Here is a 12,317-nt window from a genome sequence, read left to right on the forward strand (position 1 = left end):
ATTTAAAGACTTTTTAGAAACAAAGTCACTCAGACTTTTTTGCGTTAATGAATTCAAATCGTTTTTATCAATTATAAATTTTTTAGCTTTAGAATCTGTACCGTTACGAGTATTAACAGCTCCAACAATATTTTTTTTTACTTCCAATGAAACGGTATCGTCAAATAATGATAAAATGGCAAGTTCATCACTTAAATACCATAAATGCAAAATCATTTTTTCATAAGTTGCTGAAGAAATCAATGAATTGATATTTTTGTACTCGAATAAATTTTTCAAAAACTGCAAGTCATGATCAGCAGCAGTTGTTGCAGAAGTTGATGAAAACCAAGCTTTTAAATACAGTGTAACTATAAATATACAAATTTGCCGAAGACCGTCCAATTCTTTATTAGAAAGTTTAAATTCATTTCTGAATAGAAACATTTTTAAACTGTAAATTGCCTTCGCCATCCACCTAGCATGATGAATTGCACCAGGATTAAAAAATTTTGATTAAAAAGTTTGAAAAAAATTTCTTCTTGAGGCATTTCTCCAAGGAAAATCAACGACAATTCCAACAATTCTTTATAGTCATCTCGGGGTTGTAGTAACTATCAAAAACAATTAAAAATTTGTCAGAAACAAGAAAATTTTTTTTCTTAAAATCGCAGTTAAATCATACCTGTAAGGATTGTGCAATTAAACTAGATATTTCATTTTTTTTATCCAAAATGATATCAGCAACAACAGTATCTTCAATTCCAGATTTATAATTAGTTTTATTTATTTCATCCCATGATTTTTTAAATCTTCCGAACATTGGTACGTTTGGCCCAGATGACACAGGCCAATATACTTCAAATGCACTTCTCAATATGATCTCAAAAATGTGGTGACGACATGGTAACTAGATTAACTCTCTTCCCAAAGTCTTTTCAATTGCCTTACATGTACCGTTATGAATTCCTGTATAAAGAAAATAGATAACTATCGTTAAATTTAATATTTTCAACAAATTGTAGATTATATTTAAAATCCAAATGAGTAAATAATTCTCAATAATTTCAAAAGTGAAATTCAGTAAGCAATAAAAATTAAACTAGAACGTTAATAATTAAATATTTTTTAGATTAAATTATCATTGATAAGTTACCTGTATTAACTGCCGTCGTGTCAAAACACATCGCCTTAACATAATTAGTAATACCCCATTCACTCAATGTCGATAAAATGGCTGATGTTTGATTGTCTGCCGTCCCAGAATTCATTTTTGGAACCCCAAGTAATTGTTCGGTACCAAATGCAGTTAAAATAACTGGTAGCCGTTCCACAGATTTTGATCCAACAAGGTCATTCAGCATTTTTCCGTCCCAATGCACAACGTATTTATCGTGTGTCTTAAAGTTGTCATTAAGTCCTTTAGCAATGTCTTCTCTTTGAAGCATACGAGCTCGTTGAATTGAACTATAACTGAGCGTTGTATCTTCAATTTTAATACCTACTGCTAGTAAAACCGGAGCAATAATAAACATCGCATTTCTACTGCTGACATTAGCTCGGTCGAGTCCAAAAATGACTTCAGGAGTTAAGACATCAAGTTTTGCTCGTTTTGTCGGAATTGGAGGTTCATACTCTGAATCAGATCCAAAATTTGTAACTCCACTTAATGTATACGTAGAGAACGACTCTGATTTTTCACTTGGAACAATCGCATGACTGGTAGACGGTTGATCTAAGTCTGGAATAAGATCTGTTTTATAAATTAAACGAAGAAAATGTATAGAATTTATTCATTTTGATGACAAATAATTAAGAAAGGACTCCAAAAATTGTCTAGTCAAATGTCATCTAGTCATCTATGAAAAGTTACACTACTACCTGACTTTATAATAATTAAATATCTCAGATACTTACTACTCTCATCTATTCCCATCATAGTTGTGGTTAAGTTTGATACAGGTACATTATTAGAAAGAATCTCTTTATGGGTACCGAATTTTTGATCCAAATACAACTTTCTAATATTATCATCAAGCACTTTTAAGGATTTTTCGCTCACAATGTCGAATAATTGTTCAAGATCAGTCTGAAATTTCATTTCCTTTTGGTTTTGCGCTGAATTCTTTTTATCGAAATTTTTTTGTAATTTAACCATTGACTGTGATAGCGAAGAAATTTTTGACTGCATTAGGAGCTCCACTAGTTGGAATCTAATTTTTTCTCCACAGTTCAATAACTTGGTCAACTGAATTTTTAGCACTTTGTTTGATTGAATACTTTAAAATTTTAAGTTGGTAGAAAAACACACGCATAACCTCTTTCACTTTTGGTAACTTACGTTCCGAAATTCTTTGTAGAGGTATTCCGATAAAACGTATTTCTTTATTCATTGTAGGTTAATTGATGATAAATAAATTTATGTGATGATTATAAGACTTATTTAAAATGAATTATTTTATTACGTATTCAAGATGATCAGTTTTAGGAACACTGAAAATACGGTATTAAATGGGTAGATACTGAAGATAGTTGAGAGTAAAAAACATAGATGGCGTTAGTTTCAGAAGACAAACAGAAGAAGAAATGGAATTTAAAACAAAAATCCCCTCGAACGAAAATTTTATGTATATTTTGTGAAAACAAATTAAAAATACGCACTGAACAAATTTCATAATAATAAATGACAACGCGATTAAGATTTTAAATTATTAAAGATAAAATTAAAAAAATATTATTAGAATAAAAACTTTCAAATGAATTTTTGAACAGAAAACATCTATAGGAGTTGCTTTTATAATAAAAACTCAAATTTGTCTAAATTTCCTTGAAACTCACAGAATAAATTAAAATTTTTCGAATTATTGATCAAAAACTAGAAAAATTGATATGCATTGATGTTTGACGATGAATATCTCGTAAACTCTCAACTTGATCGAAAAATCATAAGAGACCATTTTTATAGAGCAGTAAATTTTCTACAAAACCTTGAGTTTCATCATTCATAATGATTTTTTTTCATTGAGTTATAAAATTCATAAGAAATAAAAAATTTTCCCAAAAATAATCAAACTTTAACCGTTAATATCTTTTAAACGGTTGGGTTTACGAAAAAATCGTAAGAGACCTTTTTTGTAGAGCATTCAATTTCCTACAAAATCTAAGGAACAAGATATTTTTTCAAGTAGTTGGAAGCGAGAAATAAATTTTTCTATCTGATAATAAGAAAAAATAGAAAACTGTAAGAAGGAGGACCTTCCCGTTACAATTAAGAACTCATGCTTGGAGAGGCTTTCTTAGAGGTGTCTAGGAACCTATTTTTCAGAGTACCAAACGAAAAAAAAAATATTCTTTTTTTTTGAATCACCCTAATATACCAGCTTATATAGATTAGCATGTCAGTCTTTGATGTGACATGTCTGAGAGCAGACGTGGTAAAGGTTTATTCTACAACATAATCAATAAGCTTCCACTTGAACTTCACATACCAGGATATCAGTATTGTGGTCCGGGAACAAAGTTAGCCAAAAGGTTAGCTCGAGGTGATCCAGGCATAAATCCTTTGGACTCTGCGTGTAAGGAACACGATATAGCTTACTCTAAAAATCGTGAAAATTTGGAAGCCCGTCACGAGGCTGATAAAATTCTTGCTGAGAAAGCGTGGCAACGATTTCAAGCGAGGGACGCTACTATTGGTGAAAAAGCTGCTGCTTGGAGTGTGAATAAAATCATGAAGTTGAAAAGACGTTTCGGTATGGATCTTAAAAAAGAAAAACCTATTACAAAGCGTAAGACAATTAAAAGAAAAACAATGAAGCGTAAGACAGTCAAAAGAAAGACAACCAAGAAGAAGGATGTTGCTCTGAGACAGATTGTTGATGAAGCTAAAAAGTCCATGCAGCCTGGTGGAGATCCAGTTAAAACAGCTCTTGGAGGTGCCCGCAAAGCTGTCAAGAAAGTTGGTGGGAAGAAAAACGTTCGATTGCCTCGTATTCTACCAGTTCCATCAAAGATTGGTGGAGTACTTCCATTCTTGATTCCCCTGTTTGCAGGGTTATCAGCGGTTGGTGCTCTAACAGGTGGAGCTGCAGGTGTTGCAAAAGCTGTGAACGATGCCAGCGCAGCCAAAAATCAATTAGCTGAAAAGAAACGTCACAACTTGAAGATGGAGGAAATAGCTGTAGGTAGAGGATTATACCTCAAACCTTACCGCAGTGGTATGGGACTTTATCTGAAACCATACCCAGAAGGAGCTGGCTGCAAGAAGTCAAAAAACCAGTAGAGGTACCACATCGAGCACTGACTAACATCGACTGATTCAAGTATGCCAAGCTGCTTAAAATTTCAAATTTTCGTGGAGTTTTCATGAGAAATGATTTACCAAAATCTGGACCAAAGACAAACGAATCAGCAATAATAAATTTAGATGATAAACTTGGACCTGGAACTCACTGGGTTGCATACAAGAAGAATCATAATCAAGTAATTTACTTTGATAGTTTTGGTAATCTACAACCCCCACAAGACTTGATGAAATATCTCGATGTAGGTAGCGTAAAGTACAATCATAAAAGATATCAAGACTTTGATACAATCATATGTGGACATTTGTGCTTAAAATTCCTGGCTGGACAACTATAAATTGAAGTGAGTCGAGACAACAAGCGTCAGTCATGGCAGAGTCATTCACCTTGACACTATCCGGAAACTCCTCCATACTGGAGGCAAATTATTTTCCGCCGATTGAGCTATCACCAACAAAAAATTATGTACTTGGGCTTGTTAAGCTCCTAACATTTAATTCAATACCAAATATTGATGTTGGTGCTAATAAATTTTATGTGTCATCAAAAAGATCCAAAAGAAGTACAATCAAGAGATTTCAAGAAATCATTATACCAACAGGGAGTTATGAAATTAAAGATATTGAAACTTATACACTACTGGAAAAAATTAAGGGATCAAAAAAAAATTCCAAATTTTTCGGTAGTTTTCAACAGGCCGTAACTTTGAGAGAAATGGTCGTACAGGAAATAAAAAAAAAGGAAATTGTAGCTCCAAGTGTCTAGTTTTTGGATTAGAACTTCAAAATTTTGTAGCCTCCGCGGTTTCTGAGTAATCGTAGAAAAACCAGCAACAAAAAAATTCTCAAAATTTTTTGTTTTTTTTTTTGGTCTACGGGCGTGGAAAAAATTTTTTTAGCTTAACCACCATAAGGATCGGATTCACTTGATCGAATTTTTGAAAAAATTAAAGGATCACGTTTTTGCTCTGAAAAGCTCATAATTTTTAAAAATGAGAAAAAATGGTTTTTTCGAGCTTTTTCCACATTTTCGTTCCAAAAAGTGCTTAAATTTTCAAAAAAAAAAAAATTAAAAAAAAATTTTCAAAAAAAAAAATTTTTCGAAAAAAATTAAAAAAAAAAAAATTTTTTTGGAAAATTTTTTTAACAAGTTAAGGAAACTCAAAAACCATCGCCCAATGATTTTTATCACCTTTCCACCGCTGCATTCCTTGATTCTACTGATCTCCTTTTAATTAAATTAATAAAAAAGTTAATACCCCCAATCGAATTTCGATTTTTTCATACGCTTTTCGGAGTTTTTTTTTTTTTTTGTGAATCCTTAGCAAATCGCTTCATTCAACAGTTTTTTCAAAACTAATCCCTCTGGGCTAAAAAAATTTTTTTAATTTTTTGTTCAAAATTGAAAATTTCTGACTTTTGATTCTTAATCATGGTTAGACGACATTTATCGGAGGTGGAAGTCGCTCGGTTAGTGACTCTTGTCGACGAAGGTTACACTCAACATGCAGTTGCTATCCGGATGGGTGTAAGTCAATCTGTCGTATCTCGAGCTTATACCAGATACCAAGAGACGAATCAATATCATCGTCGCCCCGGACAAGGTCGCCATCGAGTCACTAATGCCCGCGATGATCGAACAATTGTTAGAGAAGTTCGACGACAACCTTTCGTCAATGCGAATATTGTCGCTCGAAACTTCCCCAATCGCAGACAACAGCAACAACAACAGCAACAGCGACGACGGCATCAAGTGCGAAACATTTGCTCTCGAACAATCATCAACCGTCTTCGTGAAACTGGGTTACACGCACGACATCCTAATCGTGTACCCCTGTTGACAGCAAGACATCGTCGAGCTCGTTTAGCGTATGCTTACGATCATCGAAATTGGAACTTGAGGGAATGGACAAATGTTTTATTCACTGATGAGTCTCGTTTTAATCTGTATGGCAACGATTGACGTCCTCTCGTTTGGCGCCGTCGTGGAGAACGTTTTCGCCAGAACTTTGTCCGTCCAGTCGTTGCCTACGGCGGTGGATCAGTTATGGTGTGGGGCGGCGTTTCACGAAATTGGAGAACACCTTTGGTAATTGTACGCGAAAATTTGACAGCTAGACGTTACATCGACCAAATTTTAAGGCCCATTGTTCTGCGCAGACGACAACATCTGAGGTCGTTCATATTGATGCAAGATAATGCACGTCCACACACAGCCAACATTACCCGGCGCTTCTTTGAGCGGCATGACATCACATTGTTGCGACACCCAGCAATGAGTCCAGATCTCAACCCCATAGAGCACGTTTGGGACATAATGGGCCGTCGGTTGCGCAGAGAATATCCAAATTTGCAGAACTTAGCTGCTTTGGAGCGCGCGCTTCAGCACATTTGGAATACCATTCTGCAGCCTCAAATTACCGTCTGCATAAACATGGCTGAACGTTTGGGAGCCGTTATTGAAAACAGGGGTGGTAATACTCGGTATTGAACCAACAAAAACCTTCAGAGAATGAGTTTGGAGTCATTAAATACGGTGGAACTGACGAGCCACCGGGTCTCAATTCTCCTGAAATACCTCACACACACACACACACACACACACACACACACACACACACACACACACACACACACACACACACACACACACACACACACACACACACACACACACACACACACACACACACACACACACACACACACACACACACACACACACACACACACACACACACACACACACACACACACACACACACACACACACACACACACACACACACACACACACACACACACACACACACACAGAAGCAGAAGCGTAAATCCGACCGCGCGACCTCCACGTGGTACGCTTTGGATAACGCTAATGCCGGCGGTAATTGTTTTCTTAAACTTTTCAAGAGAAAAAATTTCAAAAAAATTTTTTTTTTTTTTTTTTTTTTCAATTTAAGCACTTTCTGGAACAAAAATGTGGAAAAAGCTCGAAAAAACCATTTTTTTTCTCATTTTAAAAAATTATGAGCTTTTCAGAGCAAAAAACGTGATCCTTTAATTTTTTCAAAAATTCGATCAAGTGAAACAAAAAAACGGCTGGCTGGATTAATTTGATTCTTTGTAGGGTTTTTGTGGACATATTGAACTGTAAAAGGCACACTTAACATTAGTGGTTTCCTCAATATTTTCGATCCAGCGCTTGATTTTCCAAAAACCACTAAAAGCCCTTTTTTGTTGCATTTTCAAATTCATGTGACGGAAAGAAAAAATTTTTTTCGAAAAACAATGGACAGTCGTTAAGGGAATTCATTCAAGTTCTCGAAACCCACCTTTAACTTTCTGTGCGATCATTGGTTGCTGAGATATCAATAATCAAAGACAAAAAGATCCTTTTCCATTTGAAGACCGATATCTCAGCGAGGAGTGGACGTATCAGGGTGTTTAAAAAAGAAATTAAAGCTAAATGAACAAAGTATCCGATTCTTATGGTGGTTAAGCTAAAAAAATTTTTCCACGCCCGTAGACCAAAAAAAAAAAAAAAAATTTTGAGAATTTTTTTGTTGCTGGTTTTTCTACGATTACTCAGAAACCGCGGAGGCTACAAAATTTTGAAGTTCTAATCCAAAAACTAGACACTTGGAGCTACAATTTCCTTTTTTTATTTCCTGTACGACCATTTCTCTCAAAGTTACGGCCTGTTGAAAACTACCGAAAAATTTGGAATTTTTTTGATCCCTTAATTTTTTCCAGTAGTGTATAAGTTTCAATATCTTTAATTTCATAACTCCCTGTTGGTATAATGATTTCTTGAAATCTCTTGATTGTACTTCTTTTGGATCTTTTTGATGACACATAAAATTTATTAGCACCAACATCAATATTTGGTATTGAATTAAATGTTAGGAGCTTAACAAGCCCAAGTACATAATTTTTTGTTGGTGATAGCACCTCTGTATATAATTGACTGTTCCAAGCAGAACGAGTCAATCAAGTCTGGACCTGTGGATATACGTCTGGAGTTTGAATCGTCAGCACAGTTTCCAAATCAAACTGCTGCTTACTGCTTGATAATTCACGACCGAATAATTGAGTACAATCCCATCAGCAGCACTGTAAGAAAATTTACTTAATGGTACAGTTTGATCCGAAACCCACCATACATTACATGTCTGTATGGGACTTTGCATCCAGACAAGCGAGGAAAGGACCATGGGAACAAGCAGCAAGAGACGGAGAACGATTTCGTCGACGAATACAACAAATCAATAACATTATTGATCCTATACTAATCAATAAACTTAATGTAATTAAAAATAGTAAATAAATAACAATGTTTTTGTAATTTAATGTTTTTTAATTACAAACCTTACTAGAATAAGTATAAAAAATTATTTAGTATAAAAGTTAAGTATAAAACAATTATTTAGAATAAAAGTTAAGTGCACATATCAAAACACAATTCTCTCACAATTTCTGTAATTGATTTCCCAGCGTAATTAATAAGCTTGAATTTATTATAATTGGCCCCAATGTAGTGTAGATTTAAAGTATTGCATAAGATTAAAAATTTCATTTTAAATATCATATCAGGATTGTTGAGATATTTCTGGTTGGTGGTAGCAGGGAAGAACGTTGAAAAGTGGTTTTCCAGATCGATTTCAACGTTGAGTCCATTATCTGTCATAACCGTTCTAATCCCAGTTAGCTTGTAAGTTTTTCCCACCTCAAGTTCACACATCCTCTTGAACATCAACGGGCTTGGAGTTTTATCTTCAACTTTGACACGCTTGAAAGTTGTTGATCTCTCAATTTCATGCATTGTATCGGTAACAGGATGTTTACGGTACGGTGCCATGATTGAGATTTCTTCAGTAGATTTCAAGTAGCAGATTCCAGCACGAGGTAGCAGATTTCAACAGCTGGTAGCAGGCTTCAGAAAACAGTTTCAGAACAGCAGATTTCAAAAGCTTGATATTTTCTAACACACAGCACTATGGTACTTCACTCGTACTTCACTTCGATGAAGTATGCTCGCGGCGCGCTGCTTTTATAGCAAGGTAATGACGTCATCTACTGCGCAGTTGGAAAAATTCTAGAATAGTATGACTCATAATCTAAAAATAGAAACTGCGCAGTTATGATAGATGACGCACAAGAAGTTTAACATAACCTGAAATCATAAGTTAAATGGTGGGAAAGCATAAACATAACCTGTAAAATGAGTTAAATGGCGGGAAAGCATAAACATAATCTGTAAAAATGAGATGACGTCATCTACTACGCAACAGAAATAGAACAAAGAAAAACTGCACAGCTACGAGACCTTGAAAAGGTTCAAACCTGTCTGATGACATCATCTACTACGCAGTTTAAAACTCTACGACGTAGTTTGAATAACCAATCAAATTATTAATTAACCAATAAGATTATCGAGTGGTGGGGGTAAAATCCAGAGATCGGGTTATAAAAAGGTTGAATTGATTGTAAGAGTCATCATTCAGTCACTCTTCGTTGTCAAGAGCAGTAAAAATGGAGATCATTCTAGACGTTCAAGGATTCAGAGGAGCTGATAATCGCTTCATTGTTAAGGAGTTGGCCTCAATAACAATTCAACATGATATTGATAATATTGAAGAGTTATCATGTACACTATTTCAACCACCATATCACTGGAAGGTGCTACCTACCAACTATCAACGTCTGAATACCTGGCTGATTCGAAATTATCATGGAATCGGTTGGAACACTGGAACAACTTCATATTACAAGCTCAAAGAAGTTCTTAGTTATTTAACTTATGATAAAAAAATTATTTATGTAAAAGGTATCGAGAAAAAGTTATGGGTTCAAAATTTAATTGATTGTAATAATAAAATTGTAATCGATCTCGATAATTTCAAATGTCCCTCTCTAAAAAGTATGAAAATTTGTAACAATCATTTTTGTAATTATTATGATTGTTTATCTGATTTATGTGCCTTGGAAAATGTAAAAAATTTAAAAGATTGGTTTGTAAGCACTCAATAAATCTAAAATAAATTAATTATAATTGTTATTATTATTTCATCCTAACACATTTAATTAAGAATAGAATTAATTATTGTTAGTCATTAAGTTCAAATACTTTTACAGTACTGCTGTTGGTAGTAATACCCTCATCTATAGATAATTTTAATATATTTAATTTGGATATTCAAATTATTTTACAATCCTGTTACTAATACACTTAAATGGTAGATGTTTTTATTATGAAAATCAATTTTTATGCCTATTATTATTTTCTAATATTTTTTTATTTGCTTGAATTAAAAGTTGTATGTTATTTTATATAACCATTTGAAAATAAGTATTGATTTTTAAAAATATATTGATTTAAGATTTTTCAATTTAACTAAGGATGGTGCTTCAGTCGCATATTACTTTTTTAAAAATATTTCGATATAAGATTTTCAATTTAACTAAAGGTAGCGCTTCAGTCACATATTAGTTTTTTAAAAATATTGATTTAAGATTTTTCAATTTAACTAAAGGTGGGCGCTTCAGTCGCATATTAGTTTTTTAAAAAATACATCGATATATAAGATTTTTTTCGATTTAACTAAAGGTGGGCGCTTCAATCGCTTATTAGTTTTTCAAAATGATAATTTTAAAATAAAAATTATTATTATTATTATATTTTTACATCTAAAATTAATCAAATATAATCAACAAGTTTTTTAACTAATTAATTTTTTAAATGATTAAAATAGTTATAATTTCAAATAGCTATAAGTTGAATCACCCTCTTGAAATGGTGGATATCCGATTGTATAACTCACTGTATAACTGACCATGAAAATTCTCATGAATCAAAATGTATCAAAGTATATACTATTCCTCACATCATTTTTAAAATGTTAATTAAAATGATATTCAATCAATATTAATATTCAATTAATTTCAAAAATAAAGATCTAATTATTAAGTTATAACTAGAAAATTTTTTTAATATTTTTGAATTGGCTGCTTTTACACGCCAAATGCACCCTCAAAGCAGAATTTTCTGTGATTAAATTTTAATCGAAGAAATTGATGAATTTTGATGAAATTTTGGATTTAGGGATAATGAAAAATGATTATAATATTTATCCAATAATTTTTACATAACAATGTTTATCAACATTTTTTGTTAACATCAAAAATGTCAACTTGTCAGCTATGTATAGTGTGTACCCAATGAAAGAACCAATCAGCATCATGCGTTTTCGGTCTGATAGCTGCTATTGGAGGATTGTAGGGTCCTCTGGTTCTATAGGAAGAAAGAACTTTCTAGGGTGTTAGTGAAATAAAACAATGCAACTACAATAGAATCAGTTACAACAATAGTTACAACGCATAACGTCGTAAGTGTTTTTTAAAATATTAATAATATTAAATAAATTCAAATATTGATAATATTAAAATAATTTAAATCCTACTATATATAGTTAATTATAATATATTTCGTAAATGTGAAATTTTTTATATATTTTTTATATATATATATGTTTGTTGGATTTATAGATTAACGAAGCATTCCCAATCAAATATCATCATCAACAACATCAATATTTATAACAAAAGTATTATTTTTTCGTAATAATGGTTTATGTTAAGAAGTTTATACAAAAATTTTATTATTTACATTTTATTTTTATCTAACTTTGTAGATGGGAAATTTAATAAGTTATGAAATTATTATTCCTATGGAATGGACTAGGATTGACCCTGATGCATTATGGGATCTGATCATCATCGAACTTGGTTATTTAATTCTAGGTGGTGAAGAATTTCATGATGCAATTATAACCATTAATGGTATAGCAACCTTGCTAACAATAATTCATGAGGGCTTATCTTGGTGGTTTAGGATTCCAGAGGATCAAGAACCATCACCTCAAAGATATGTTTTTTCTGGGGATCTCTTGGTAGAAATGTACCCTGAGCTCTACAATGAATATGTTGTAAAACAACAATTACATGTACCAAGTAAGTTTTTATCTTTCAATAATAA

General features: G+C 32.9%; 1 protein-coding gene across 3 annotated transcripts; it reads right to left on the reverse strand.

Moving 5' to 3' along the window:
- Nucleotides 1–502: 502 nt before the first annotated feature.
- Nucleotides 503–2,111, reverse strand: LOC141532536 (uncharacterized). Of its 3 annotated transcripts, none has more exons than XR_012480105.1 (4): nt 1,897–2,111; nt 1,136–1,720; nt 665–948; nt 503–593 (listed from the first exon to the last, which is right to left on the reverse strand). XR_012480105.1 is itself a non-coding variant. In XM_074250919.1 (4 exons), the coding sequence occupies exons 1-4, from the start codon at nt 2,078–2,080 to the stop codon at nt 890–892; spliced, it is 723 nt and encodes a 240-aa protein (XP_074107020.1). In that variant the 5' UTR covers nt 2,081–2,111; the 3' UTR covers nt 509–889. The 3 variants fall into 3 exon arrangements, 2 of the variants coding, with proteins under 2 accessions (XP_074107020.1, XP_074107019.1); XM_074250919.1 differs by having other exon boundaries at nt 509–948; nt 1,136–1,379; nt 1,485–1,720; XM_074250918.1 differs by having other exon boundaries at nt 509–948.
- Between the last annotated feature and the right edge of the window lie 10,206 nt (nt 2,112–12,317).

The sequence above is a fragment of the Cotesia typhae genome, unplaced genomic scaffold (assembly GCF_013202065.1).
Source record: "Cotesia typhae breed Kobodo isofemale line unplaced genomic scaffold, CoteBio_Ctyphae contig_65, whole genome shotgun sequence".
NCBI classification, from domain to species: Eukaryota; Metazoa; Arthropoda; class Insecta; order Hymenoptera; family Braconidae; genus Cotesia; species Cotesia typhae.

What these genes read in the sequence shown, in the direction of transcription:
- LOC141532536 (XM_074250918.1), bottom strand. Translation starts at nt 2,080, where the DNA reads ATGAAATTTCAGACTGATCTTGAACAATTATTCGACATTGTGAGCGAA. An exon ending in GATGGGAATAGATGAGAGTA is followed by an intron (nt 1,721 to 1,896) that starts GTAAGTATCTGA and finishes ATCTTATTCCAG; the next exon opens with ACTTAGATCAACCGTCTACC. An exon ending in CACGACGGCAGTTAATACAG is followed by an intron (nt 949 to 1,135) that starts GTAACTTATCAA and finishes TTCTTTATACAG; the next exon opens with GAATTCATAACGGTACATGT.